Raw genomic sequence first — 15,083 nt, 5'->3', positions numbered from 1 at the left:
CTCTTGATTTCTAGAATAGTATAAAGATACTTCCAGCTAAATTTTGACAGTATTTATTTACAAAATGTCTAAATGCAACATTCTTTTAATATTTCTTAAAATGAGTTCCTTAAAACTACACACACATATGATACACACACATATTATATATATATATATATATATATATATATATATATATATATATATATATATATATATATATATATATATATACATATATATATATATATATATATATATATATATATATATCATATATACATATATATATATATATATATATAGTATATGCATCTCATTAACAATATAAATGATTTTTAGCAAAATTTCATTCCTCCCACTGTAATGATTGTACATTGTATTTCATCATTCACAATAAATGACAAAATTAAATTGCTAATTATACATAGTTTCTCGTTGTCTTAACTGATAGCACTGATTTTTCCAGAGTGGATTTCCTTGGGCACTTGGTTTTTCCATTATTTAATTTTGGTACTATCATCTAAAAAGCTTCTACGGGTAATGCTTTGTAGGAAACGCCCTAGAATTTCTATCTTCTGTTAGTCTGTCGCACTTTGTATCCAGTCCTTGAAGCTAGAAATCGCTGTGTAGACAGCTGGCGTGTTAGGCCTAGCACAACCGACGCTCCAAGAAGCCAACCCGAAAGCTTTCCCGCCAGAAATCAATGGACCGCCATCATCGCCCAGGCAACCATCTCCATTCTCTGAGCCAGCGCAAAGGGTTTCCTTCGCTGGAGTGTAGTAATGGTTTTTGAGGGCTTCCAGGCAGTCCTCCTCGATCCACCTGGGAACGGTTACCTTGTGAAGGACATTCATGGGGTCGCCATCATCTGTGTTCGATCCCCAACCGGCAAGTGTAAAGGACTCGGGCAGAGGATCGTGTTGTTCCGCGAGTGTGGTCGGTTGGACGTAGCTGTCAAAGATGAAAGCCTTGGACAGCTTCAGTACTGCTATGTCGTTGTGCATAGTGTTTGAATTGAATTGTGGATGCTTTGTTATTCTTGCAATATTCCTGGTTTGCTCAGAACCTTCGTCCTTGCTTCTGTCGTATTCACCCGCTACAACCTGGAGGTATGGATTGTTGGGATTTTAAGAGTGACTCGTATTTGGTATCAAAATAAAAGTCAAAAGTCCATATTGGTTGGATTTTTATCTTGTTCTTTTAATAAATGTAAGCAGCTTCTAAATTCAGCAAACATTACCAACCATTAGAGGGAATCAATTAGTTTAAGTAATTCACCAAAGTCTGATTCTTATTATAATTCAGCATCTCACCGTAAGCTGATGATCAAAGGTGGAAAATGGCTGCAAGGTCTGTTTATTAAGTAACCTTTCATATCTGGAATTAATTCTATTGGTTTAACTTTATGGAAGGTGAGAAATATTCAATTTTGGCAAGTAAGCTTTACACATTTTTTCCGGATAAAAAAGAATTACCAATATTTTATATTTTTTGCTTAAAGGAGTTGTAGAGTCTACCTGTTGGAATGATAATGGGAAAAAGTTTTGTATTGAGCTTGTAAAATGTGTTCATACTAACATTCTAGACTTTGGACACCTATCATTGATTTCCATTTCTTTATGCAACTACAAAGAATTTTCTTACTGATCCCAGTTAAGAAAACTTTCAGAGATCTCTATTTAGTAAATGATGGTAATTTCGTTTTTATAACATAACTTTAGCCGACCAACCTTGCACCTAGTAAGCATCAGTTTTCTACTAAGATCACAAACTTAAATTGGTGTGGTGTCACCAGAAGACCAATTCTAGATTAGATACTAATATTGTTACCTAGTGCAAAATCATAGGATGGGTGCAAAAAGATTCCAGAAAAATTACCAAGGCTACACTGGATAACAGTGAATTGCATTTTAACCACATAAAATCAATAAACAATGCAGTGTGGAACTAGAGGGGTATCCAGTAGAGTGCAGACCTCCGCCGCGGCAGCTTATTTCTCGACCTTTTCCTCGACCTTGACCTTTGACCTTAACATGTATTAATTAGCGTGAATTTTCACACTCAAATATGAACCAAGTTTGGAGTCTCAGTGACAACGATGTTCAAACATATGTATGATTACGTGAATTGGATATTTTGCTTGACCGTGACCTTGACATTTGACCTTCCAAACTTTAATCATTTCCAGCATTTTACATAAGTTAATCCCTGCAAGTTTTATTGCTCTACGATTAAAATTGTGGCCAGGAGGATGTTCACAAACAAACACACAAACGGGGTAAAACATAACCTTCCAACTTTGTTGGCAGAGGTAATTATAAAGAGCCTTTGTCAACACGAACCGATCTACTGACAGACAATTACTTACTTGAATGTCATTGACTGTGAAGATATGAACACAGTGGGCAGCAGTAAGAACCCAAAAGCTGTTGTAGATGGCTCCCCCACAGAAATGTATCTTCGTTCCATATCTGACATCGATTAAGCTGACCATGTAAGGAAATTCTCCCAGAAGAGCTTCCTCGCCTCCAATAATACTTGTATTTTGATGCATTATAACAGGGCCTGTTGAAAGAGGAATATGTGACTAAAATAATCGCCCTTTGGTGCCAGGTTTGTTTTGTTGAATATCTGTTGATTATTGTTACTATTATCATTATCATCATTATTATTACTAGCTGAGCTACAACCCTAGTTTCAAAAGCAGGATGCTATAAGCCCAAGGACTCCAGCATGAAAAAAATAGCTCAGACAGAAAAGGAAACAAGGAAACATAAACTATATGAGAATTAACGAATAAGTAATAAAACATATCTCAAGATCAGCAACATTATAAGAGATCTGTCATGTATAAACAATGAAGAGAGACTTATGTCAGCCTGTTCAACATAAAAATGTTCACTGCAAGTATGAACTTCTGAAGTTCGACCGATTCAACTACCAGATGAGGAAGATCATTCCACAACTTGATCACAGCTGAAGTAAAACTTCTAGAAATCTGTGTAGTATTGAACATTTAGAATCAACTGGATGCCTAGTACTATATACAGGATGGCACAGTATGGGAAGATCTGAAAAATCTTATGCAACATGCATAAATAACTGAATGCTGGTGCCAGAAATTAATGTTTAGATCAGGATGTTAGAGAATTAGTCAAACTTGGAGGTTTTTGATGAAGAGCAGTCTCATTTGGTAGAGGGACTCTTATCTTCAAATGGGCTAAACTGGGACCCCAATTGTTCAAAAGGTTACATTTTGAATTGGAGCATTAATTTATGTTGTAATTGCTGGTGGTCACTTGTTCCGATTACTGACACAACTAACGGTAACTTCATCTACTGTACTTTGGAAATTGATTATAGTTGTAACACTCTCTGTTCACTTTATTGCTATTGTTGCTCATCTGAAATTCGAAATTATCACTGTAATAATAACCAAATCCCTACGAGCCTCCAAGAATGTACAATTGTGGGAGGACCGAATCATGGCGGAGCAAACATTTGTACTGACAATCTTTTGAAGAAGAATGGTACCAATCAGGGATGGAACCACAGGAGGGGGAAACTGGACCACTATTGTTCAAAAGAGGTCAGTGGGACCACATTTCTTCATAAAATTCCTGAGGTATAATGTAGGGTATGAGACACACTTAGGTTTTCATACACCTTAGAATATATGTGACCTTAATTTTAAATACAAAATTAGCCTGACTTTAAATTTATGAAACAAGTGTCCACTAACTAGGGTTTTACATGTGTTAAAAATGAGATATCTGTATAGTTCCCCGAAATGAAAATTCAATTGATAAATATATACAATTTTATAAAGATATGAAATATGTATAGAATTAGAATTAATTGTTTAAATAAATAAGTATCCATGAAGAAGCAAGTATCCTTTTAAATTCGAACTTTAAGAAGAAGTGGGGACATCCAGTAATGGTCAGATGATGGGAGATGAAACAAACTCTAAAAAGCTTGCTACAACTAAAGATTGTTACCATGAAACAATGTGACCCACTTACAACGAAATTTAACCCATTGAGCACCTACCACTCACTGAAAAATGTGGCCCTTAAGCTCCATGTACTCTTTATGGACAACTAACTTGTAGTAACACAAACATTATTATAGAAAAGACAAAAGTCTAATCATATAACAGATTAAATTTCCCTTCCACTTTTATAAACGTTTTGATATTTTGAAAATCTTCCATATATGTAAATCATAAAAGAATGAGGAAAAAAGTGGTAATAACTTGAGATAAAATCTGCCCCATGGCGCCGAACGGAGAAGAGAAATCGGACATAAGTTACGTCCAATGACGCTCAAAGGGTTAAATAAATTTAAATGCAGCAGGGCTAAAAAGAGTGAACGGGAAATACAATTTAGATTTATATTGGAATGTTACAGATTTTTGGAATATATTACTAACTAGAAAAACACTCAAGAGTACAGACCTCCGCCATGGCACCTTATTTCGGTCGACATTTTGCTTGACCTTAACCTTTGACGTAGGACTTTCAAAATTGGACCACTTCCACGTATCAACGTAAAAATTAATCCCTGAAAGTTTCACTATCCTATGAGTAAAATGGTGGCCAGGAAGTTGTTCACAAACAGACAAACGGACACAGAGGGTGGAAAACACAACCTCTTCCTAACTTCATTGGCGGAGGTAACTGGTCATAACGTCTTTCTATCTACGTACATTGATTAAAGCCACCTTTGATCTTTTAAAACATTAACAGTCATCGTGCCATTTTTAGATTTCTAAAAGTTGTAAAATCTTTACGGGGAATAAAATATTTTCAATTTCAATTTTCAATGGGTAAACGAATTCTCAAATTGAACAATGTCTGTGTCTGATTGGTGGTCATTTTTTTCGAAGGGAATACTGGATTCTCTGATCATTATTTGGTCTTGATACTTATATAATTTGTGATCGTGGAATTTTCCATCAGAATTATATATTTAGCAATTGCAATATAATTGAGAATATATAGAGTTCCAATTTGTATTTGTTAATATGTAAGATAACTTTCCTATTGGATTTCAGTAAGTATTCAAACAGGACATTATACTGACCTCATTCATCACTAGTTAATTCCAGTATAAATAAATAACATAGTTTTTCATTTGGGATACTTAACAGATGCTCATAATGTTTAAGGATCTTGATATGAAAGGAGTCTACGAGAATTTACTCTGAAATACTCAAGATTACAGTTAAAAGGTTTAAAGGCCACTAATGAATAACAGAGGCAGGAAACAGTGACGTTGCTCTAGATAGCAGGAAAATGTCCTGGAGACTTACCACCCAAGCTATGACCAAGGAGGGTCAGGCAATGGCTGTTGATGACTCAGCAGTTAGACATATAGGCTCCCCCAAATCCTCCATCCTTAGCTCGCAAGGATGATGAGGTTGCAGACACTAATGAAACAACCGAGTTTGAGCGGAACTCAAATCCCAGTCCGGCGATTGCCAGGCAGGGACGCTTCCAATAGACCAACGCAACATCATCAAGAAATAATCACAAATTTCACTGACGAAATCAGTAAGATTCGAAGCATATGGTTTATTTAAAGCAAACTTTGGTGCTTTCTCCCAGTCTCTGTGTTTCCTCACAAAAGGCAGGTCTGCCCTTCGGGTCTCCCGCTTCTTCAAGTCAATTTTATTCTGAATTACGAAGAATTCTCAGAAGGCTCTTCAGAAGACCCGCTCAAGCTCGTTAGTTTCTTAAAGTGTCTGCAACCTTACCATCCTTCAAAGTTTAAAGGATGGGGTGTTTTGGCGGAGCCGATAGCTCTACCTGCTAACTCATCAGCAGCCACTACCTAGCCCTCCCTGGTCCTAGTTTGGGTGGAAAGGGGGCTTGGGCAATGATCATACATAGTTAGTCTCTTAAACCCTGTCCACACGATCGAGCATGCCCAACGGGCAAACAGTGATACCAGGCCACAATAGTTAGTGAAAATGAGGGTTGATGACGTCAGAAGCGGGAAAACTAAAGGCAGGCATCTGGCAACACTGTATGATGCCAGATCCCTTCCTGTGGTTTTCCCGCTCCTGACGTCATTAACCCCCATTCTTACTAACTACTGTGGTTTGGTATCACTGTTTGCCCGTCGGGCATGCTCGATCGTGTGGACAGGGCTTTAGTCACAGTCACTATCCCTTACCTCTGCCATTCATAAGTGACCTTTGAACCTTCTTATAAAGATATGATTGTCGTAATCCTCATGCATGACATTCCACTTGCATTACAATTACGCAAATAAAGCTTTGTCTTATCGCTATCAAAAGTAATAAGGATTACCTTATCAGGCAAAGGAAAAACAAACAAATACCGAGTAAGTGTTGAGGTAATCTCGAGTATTCCAAATGTCCTTACTCAAGAGGATAATATATTTCTCTGGTAATTAGTAAAGATGTTAATTATATAATGAACAAATTAATGAATGATTTTTTTTTCATCTGTTGATTATTCAATAACTTTATAATCACTATCATTTCAGGGCATCAACTAAAAATTATCTTTAATGGTGTCTTTATACAATAATAATGTGTCTCTCATTATTAAAATCTCCTGAGACCAATCGGGAGGTTTCTAAAGAATTCATTGGCCCAGTAAATAGTAAATCTGAACCGGGAAGTCACCGATATGACGAAGAAAATTGGGTACACTTTCTAAAAAAGATTTGATGAAAATCTAGAGGTTAACGCCTGCTCTCTCTCTCTCTCTCTCTCTCTCTCTCTCTCTCTCTCTCTCTCTCTCTCTCTCTCTATATATATATATATATATATATATATATATATAGCGTGTGTGCAATTAGATATAAAAAGATACAAATATATATATATATATATATATATATATATATATATATATATATATATATATATATGCGTGTGTGCAATTAGATATAAAAAGATAAATATATATACATATATATATATATATATATATATATATATATATATATATATATATATATATATATATATATGCATGTGTGCAATTAGATATAAAAAGATAAATATATATATATATATATATATATATATATATATATATATATATATATATATATATATATATATATATATATATATATATATATATATATATATATTTGTTTATACTGAATATAATCCTATGTAAATTTATATATTCATATAAATATGCATGTATATACACATTTATATATATACTGTATATATATATATACATATATATATATATATATATATATATATATATATATATATATACATATATATATATATACATATTTATATATATATTTATAAATATATGTATATATATATATATATATATATATATATTATATATATATATATATGCATATATATATATATATATATATATATATATATATAAATTTGAATATATATATATATATATATATACATATATATATATGCATATATGTAAATATACATTTATATACATATATGTTTATATATACAGAATTTGTGTATAGTATTATACATAAACGTCTTCAAAATCAAGGAATAGAAGAATCCTATGTTAGAACACTTGAAGATAACCATACAGGGAGTACAGCAATCATAAAAGTACATATAATGAGAAAATTCCGACTGAGAAAGGAGTTAGACAGGGAGACCCCATCTCTCCCAAATTACTCACAGCAAGCTTGAAAGAAGTTTTTAAGAATTTAGATTGGGAAAACGTAGGAATTAAATTTAATGGGGAATACCTTAACAGATGACATAGTTGTGTTTAGTGAATCATTGGAGGAATTACAAAAGATGATAGAACATTTGAATAGAGAAAGCTGAAATGTAGTACTGAAAGGAATATGAGTAAAACTACGATAATGTTCAATGAAAATACAGAAACAATATATAAGAGTTATGGACGAGCTCTAGAAATTGTTAGTGAATATGGACAGTCAGTAAGTGTTTCCCCAGGATACAAGACTAAAATTATAAGAAGGAAAAGCATGGGTTGGAGAGCTTTTGGTAAACAAAATGAGATTATGAAACGTAAAATGCCACTTTCTCTAAAAAGAAAAGTATTCAATGAGATGGTCTCACCAGTATCAACTTATGCATCAGAAACTTGGAGCCCCGCTGAAACCTCAGAACATAAGCTGGTTAGCCTACAACACTTAGAGCTATGGAAAGAATAATGGATATTAAGAATAAGAGAATGGGTCCCTAGAGATTGTAAAAGAAGCAGGGGAAGGAAAAGAAAACGGTGGATTGTCGAACTAAGAAATTTTGCGGGAGTGGACTGGCACAGAGGGACCATAAACAGACGCAAGAGGAAGGACATGTCTGCGGTCTTTGTTCTGCAGTGGACTAGTAACGGCTGATGATATTATACACACACACACACACAAACTATATATATATATATATATATATATATATATATATATATATATATATATATATATATATATATATATATATATATATATATATATATATGTGAGTTGTGAAATTAAAGATAAATAAATAAATGTATCAGACTCTTAAAAGGGGTGAATTTTCGATACACTCACCCACCATCCCAAGGATCAAGAGGACAGGTAAAATCATCGTGGCTTTTCCTACAGCAGACAGCTACTAACTGCCACCACGGATTCAAGAAGGAGGCAGGGTTGCCATTTCTCATTTTGAATACGCGCTGCATGAGCTTCCAAAACGGGCCAGAAAAGCGCTAAATCCTTCCTCAAGATATGACAATGATAAAACGGAAACTGTTTTGAACGTTCAATATAATCAAGTTGGGAAGGAAGGCTCTGGAAGGCAACCGGTTTATCATTTTATATCAGCGGGAAAAGCCCTATATTTCACACTGGCGTCAATGAGCGCAACTGCGCCAGATAGTAAAAACGCGCTAAATTCTCCAGAAACGCGCCAGATCTAGCGTGAATGGCGTTGAAATGGTAACTTTGGAAGGAAGGCCGGCGAGATCGTCGACTGAAGGTTAAAATGTTTAGGTGAGATTAGGATGACTTAGATTCTTTTTTTTTTTTCTTTTTTCCTTTTTTTTTAACTGGTTTTACACAATATTATTACGATGATACTTTCAATTTTTCGTGCGCACTAGTTTATGTTTAATAAAGTATCTGAGAATACTTGATAAGAATTGACTGCAATTTGAATCACGGGAAAGTAAATTATTGATGACATACATTTTTTTTATTAGATAAGTTATACAAATGTCTGTGTAATTGTAGTAATTGACGGTTGATAATTCTAAACTACAAACATATGTCCGTTTTTTGTGCAATTAGCATTCTAAACAACAACAACAACAATGTTTTTTTTTCTTATAATTAGCGAGCAATATCATAAGAATTTCAGCTATTATAAGCCAAATATATTGATAACAAGAATCTCAAGAATCTTTCATTCGTTAAAAAAAAAAGTTCGTAAAATATGCAATAGCAAAAGAAACCAGATAAGCAATCTGAGAGTGCAGACTTCCACCACGGCAGCTTATTTCTCGAAACCAGATTGCCTTTCCCAGAAGTCTGCGTGGCTACCATGAGCGAACTTGGGGTTAAGCTTATGTTTAATTCGGTCGACATTTTGCTCGCCCTTGGCCTTGACCTTTGACCTAAGACTTTCAAAATTGAACCCCTTTCACCTCTCAACATAAAAATTAATCCCTGAAAGTTTCACTACTCTTATGAGTAAAATTGTGGCCAGGAAGTTGTTCACAAACACACAAACGAAAAAAAAAACAGGGGTGAAAACATAACCTTTTCCCAACTTCGTTATAATAAGCCAAATATATTGAAAACAGGAATCATCATTCCATTCGTTAAATAAAAATAAACCCACTTTTTAACATATGGAACAGCTATAAAAATAACCTACGCGAGTGTACACACACACACACACACACACACACAACACAGCAAATGATATTACTGATAAGAAAATTTAACTGAGGTGAAAGTAATGATGGATTTACATATAGATTTATTATCTAATTACATTTAATGTCTTTGTAAAACAACAAAATAATCCTCGTTACTTATCGTGAAGTAAACAGAGCAATAAAGAGATTAGGGTATCGCTTAGAGAAATGTCATATAACACAATAGTTCTGTTCATTTGGGATTACTAGATTCAATATATATTTTTTCAACTTCCGGAATTTAAGACACATGTTACTGCTTGAAATAAGCTTTGCTTCAGTAATTACTTATTATATTTCCAGTAAAACAATAGAATTTAAGGCCCACTTACGAATGCCAGGGTCAAGGATAGTGATATTGCCCTAGCAAGCAGAACAATGCCCTAGAGACTGACCATATATCGTATGATCAGCGCCCAAACCATATCCACCCAAGCAGAGACCGAGGAGGGCCAAACAATAGCTGCTGATGACTCAGGAGGTAGACCTATAGGCTACCCCAAATGCCCCATCCTTAGCTTACAAGGATGGTGATGTTGCAGCACCCAGAGGAACTAACGGGTTTGAGCGGGAACCGAACCCCATCTGGCGATCAACAGTCAGGGACATTACCAAGAAGGCCACAACAGTTAGTTAAGGGCCCCTTGGGGTTGACGTACTGTTAACGGAATTTAAGTGGTGCACAGTTGGTTAAGGGCACCTTGGGGTGGACGTGCTGTTAACGGAATATAAGTGGTGCACACTTGGTTAAGGGCCCCTTGGGGTGGACGTGCTGTTAACGGAATATAAGTGGTGCACACTTGGTTAAGGGCCCCTTGGGGTTGACGTACTGTTAACGGAATTTAAGTGGTGCACAGTTAATTAAGGGCCCCTTGGGGTGGACGTACTGTTAACGGAATATAAGTGGTGCACAGTTGGTTAAGGGCTCCTTGGGGTGGACGTACTGTTAACGGAATATAAGTGGTGCACAGTTGGTTAAGGGCCCCTTGGGGTGGACGTGCTGTTAACGGAATATAAGTGGTGCACACTTGGTTAAGGGCCCCTTGGGGTGGACGTGCTGTTAACGGAATATAAGTGGTGCACACTTGGTTAAGGGCCCCTTGGGGTGGACGTGCTGTTAACGGAATATAAGTGGTGCACACTTGGTTAAGGGCCCCTTGGGGTGGACGTGCTGTTAACGGAATATAAGTGGTGCACAGTTAATTAAGGGCCCCTTGGGGTGGACGTACTGTTAACGGAATATAAGTGGTGCACACTTGGTTAAGGGCCCCTTGGGGTGGACGTGCTGTTAACGGAATATAAGTGGTGCACACTTGGTTAAGGGCCCCTTGGGGTGGACGTGCTGTTAACGGAATATAAGTGGTGCACACTTGGTTAAGGGCCCCTTGGGGTGGACGTACTGTTAACGGAATATAAGTGGTGCACACTTGGTTAAGGGCCCCTTGGGGTGGACGTGCTGTTAACGGAATATAAGTGGTGCACAGTTAATTAAGGGCCCCTTGGGGTGGACGTGCTGTTAACGGAATATAAGTGGTGCACAGTTGGTTAAGGGCCCCTTGGGTTGGACGTGCTGTTAACGGAATATAAGTGGTGCACAGTTAATTAAGGGCCCCTTGGGGTGGACGTGCTGTTAACGGAATATAAGTGGTGCACACTTGGTTAAGGGCCCCTTGGGGTGGACGTGCTGTTAACGGAATATAAGTGGTGCACACTTGGTTAAGGGCCCCTTGGGGTGGACGTGCTGTTAACGGAATATAAGTGGTGCACACTTGGTTAAGGGCCCCTTGGGGTGGACGTGCTGTTAACGGAATATAAGTGGTGCACACTTGGTTAAGGGCCCCTTGGGGTGGACGTGCTGTTAACGGAATATAAGTGGTGCACACTTGGTTAAGGGCCCCTTGGGGTGGACGTGCTGTTAACGGAATATAAGTGGTGCACAGTTGGTTAAGGGCCCCTTGGGGTGGACGTGCTGTTAACGGAATATAAGTGGTGCACACTTGGTTAAGGGCCCCTTGGGGTGGACGTGCTGTTAACGGAATATAAGTGGTGCACACTTGGTTAAGGGCCCCTTGGGGTGGACGTGCTGTTAACGGAATATAAGTGGTGCACAGTTAATTAAGGGCACCTTGGGGTGGACGTGCTGTTAACGGAATATAAGTGGTGCACACTTGGTTAAGGGCCCCTTGGGGTGGACGTGCTGTTAACGGAATATAAGTGGTGCACACTTGGTTAAGGGCCCCTTGGGGTGGACGTGCTGTTAACGGAATATAAGTGGTGCACAGTTAATTAAGGGCACCTTGGGGTGGACGTGCTGTTAACGGAATATAAGTGGTGCACACTTGGTTAAGGGCCCCTTGGGGTGGACGTGCTGTTAACGGAATATAAGTGGTGCACACTTGGTTAAGGGCCCCTTGGGGTGGACGTGCTGTTAACGGAATATAAGTGGTGCACAGTTAATTAAGGGCACCTTGGGGTGGACGTGCTGTTAACGGAATATAAGTGGTGCACACTTGGTTAAGGGCCCCTTGGGGTGGACGTGCTGTTAACGGAATATAAGTGGTGCACACTTGGTTAAGGGCCCCTTGGGGTGGACGTGCTGTTAACGGAATATAAGTGGTGCACACTTGGTTAAGGGCCCCTTGGGGTGGACGTGCTGTTAACGGAATATAAGTGGTGCACACTTGGTTAAGGGCCCCTTGGGGTGGACGTGCTGTTAACGGAATATAAGTGGTGCACAGTTAATTAAGGGCCCCTTGGGGTGGACGTGCTGTTAACGGAATATAAGTGGTGCACACTTGGTTAAGGGCCCCTTGGGGTGGACGTGCTGTTAACGGAATATAAGTGGTGCACAGTTAATTAAGGGCCCCTTGGGGTGGACGTGCTGTTAACGGAATATAAGTGGTGCACACTTGGTTAAGGGCCCCTTGGGGTGGACGTGCTGTTAACGGAATATAAGTGGTGCACAGTTAATTAAGGGCCCCTTGGGGTGGACGTGCTGTTAACGGAATATAAGTGGTGCACACTTGGTTAAGGGCCCCTTGGGGTGGACGTGCTGTTAACGGAATATAAGTGGTGCACAGTTAATTAAGGGCCCCTTGGGGTGGACGTGCTGTTAACGGAATATAAGTGGTGCACACTTGGTTAAGGGCCCCTTGGGGTGGACGTGCTGTTAACGGAATATAAGTGGTGCACAGTTAATTAAGGGCCCCTTGGGGTGGACGTGCTGTTAACGGAATATAAGTGGTGCACACTTGGTTAAGGGCCCCTTGGGGTGGACGTGCTGTTAACGGAATTTAAGTGGTGCACACTTGGTTAAGGGCCCCTTGGGGTGGACGTGCTGTTAACGGAATATAAGTGGTGCACACTTGGTTAAGGGCCCCTTGGGGTGGACGTGCTGTTAACGGAATATAAGTGGTGCACAGTTAATTAAGGGCACCTTGGGGTGGACGTGCTGTTAACGGAATATAAGTGGTGCACACTTGGTTAAGGGCCCCTTGGGGTGGACGTGCTGTTAACGGAATATAAGTGGTGCACACTTGGTTAAGGGCCCCTTGGGGTGGACGTGCTGTTAACGGAATATAAGTGGTGCACACTTGGTTAAGGGCCCCTTGGGGTGGACGTGCTGTTAACGGAATATAAGTGGTGCACAGTTAATTAAGGGCACCTTGCGGTTGAAATGGTGCAAAGTTAGTTAAGGGCCCCTTGGGGTGGACGTGCTGTTAACGGAATATAAGTGGTGCACAGTTAATTAAGGGCACCTTGCGGTTGAAATGGTGCAAAGTTAGTTAAGGGCACCTTGGGGTGGACGTGCTGTTAACGGAATATAAGTGGTGCACAGTTAATTAAGGGCACCTTGCGGTTGAAATGGTGCAAAGTTAGTTAAGGGCCCCTTGGGGTGGACGTGCTGTTAACGGAATATAAGTGGTGCACACTTGGTTAAGGGCCCCTTGGGGTGGACGTACTGTTAACGGAATATAAGTGGTGCACAGTTAATTAAGGGCACCTTGCGGTTGAAATGGTGCAAAGTTAGTTAAGGGCACCTTGGGGTGGACGTACTGTTAACGGAATATAAGTGGTGCACACTTGGTTAGAGATTTAGCTAAAATTAGTGCATGGTGCAAATTATGGGGTATGAAGTTGAATCCTAACAAAACTCAAAGTATGATTGTAAGTAGGTCAAGGACGGTGGTTCCTCAACATCCGGATCTCAGTATTGATAATGTTTCTTTAAATTTGTATGACTTTCAAAATTTTAGGTGTGATTCTCGACAGCAAATTTACTTTTGAGAAACATTTAAGGTCTGTGTCTTCTTCAATTGCACAAAAAATTGGCTTATTGAGAAAGTCTTTCAAGATTTTCGGTGATCAATCTATTCTGAAGAAGTGTTTTAATTCTTTCATTCTACCTTGTTTTGAGTATTGTTCTCCTGTCTGGTCTTCAGCTGCTGATTCTCATCTTAATTTGTTGGACAGAAACTTACGGTCTATTAAATTTCTTATTCCTGATCTAGATATTAATCTCTAGCACCGTCGTTCAATTAGTTCATTATGCATGTTGCATAAGATTTTTCATAACTCTGACCATCCTTTACATTTAGATCTCCCTGGACAATTCTATCCTGTTCGTAATACTAGGCAGGCAGTTAATTCTAATAGCCAGGCCTTTTCCATCATGAGCCTCAATACTACGCAGTACTCTAGAAGTTTCATTCCAGCTGTTACCAAGTTGTGTTTAATGATCTTCCTAATCGGGTTGTTGAATCAAATGCTTTTTTGTTGACCAGGCGGACATGAGTCTTTTTATAGTTTATATAGGACATATCTGTTTTTGGACGTTGTTAATAGGTTATATATGACATGTCTTTTGACGTTGTTACTTTTTTAGAATTATTTATTGTTAATTTATTCTCTTCATTTATTTATTTCCTTATTTCCTTTCCTCACTGGGTTATTTTTCCCTATTGGAGCCCCTTGCTTTTCCAACTAGGGTTGTAGCTTGGATGGTAATAATAATAATAATAATACGTTAAAAAATAATAAACAAAAAGTTACAAAAATAAAGGTTGAGTGCCAGCCAACATCCAGGGATCACATAGGCCTACCCCTCGCCATGATTTCTAACGACTTTTCTCATTGCTTAACGCTATTCCCTTAATTCAAAAATTTTTC

The 15,083-nt window shown here is 38.2% G+C and overlaps 1 protein-coding gene across 1 annotated transcript; it reads right to left on the bottom strand.

Annotated features, from left to right (window-relative positions):
• Positions 1 to 302: 302 nt before the first annotated feature.
• On the bottom strand, positions 303 to 8,638 carry LOC137622584 (trypsin-1-like). The gene is made up of 3 exons (XM_068353192.1): positions 8,545 to 8,638; positions 2,354 to 2,550; positions 303 to 1,088 (listed from the first exon to the last, which is right to left on the bottom strand). Exons 1-3 carry the CDS (start codon positions 8,579 to 8,581, stop codon positions 564 to 566), a joined length of 759 nt encoding a protein of 252 aa, XP_068209293.1. The 5' UTR covers positions 8,582 to 8,638; the 3' UTR covers positions 303 to 563.
• Positions 8,639 to 15,083: the final 6,445 nt, after the last annotated feature.

This window comes from Palaemon carinicauda, chromosome 2 (genome assembly GCF_036898095.1).
Source record: "Palaemon carinicauda isolate YSFRI2023 chromosome 2, ASM3689809v2, whole genome shotgun sequence".
NCBI classification, from domain to species: domain Eukaryota; kingdom Metazoa; phylum Arthropoda; class Malacostraca; order Decapoda; family Palaemonidae; genus Palaemon; species Palaemon carinicauda.
Note: the sequence above shows the minus strand (reverse complement) of the source record. Positions and strands in the feature narration are given on the sequence as shown.

What these genes read in the sequence shown, in the direction of transcription:
- LOC137622584 (XM_068353192.1), bottom strand. Translation starts at nt 8,581, where the DNA reads ATGATTTTACCTGTCCTCTTGATCCTTGGGATGGTGG. An exon ending in CTTGATCCTTGGGATGGTGG is followed by an intron (nt 2,551 to 8,544) that starts GTGAGTGTATCG and finishes CTCTTTCAACAG; the next exon opens with GCCCTGTTATAATGCATCAA. An exon ending in TCACAGTCAATGACATTCAA is followed by an intron (nt 1,089 to 2,353) that starts GTAAGTAATTGT and finishes CCATACCTCCAG; the next exon opens with GTTGTAGCGGGTGAATACGA.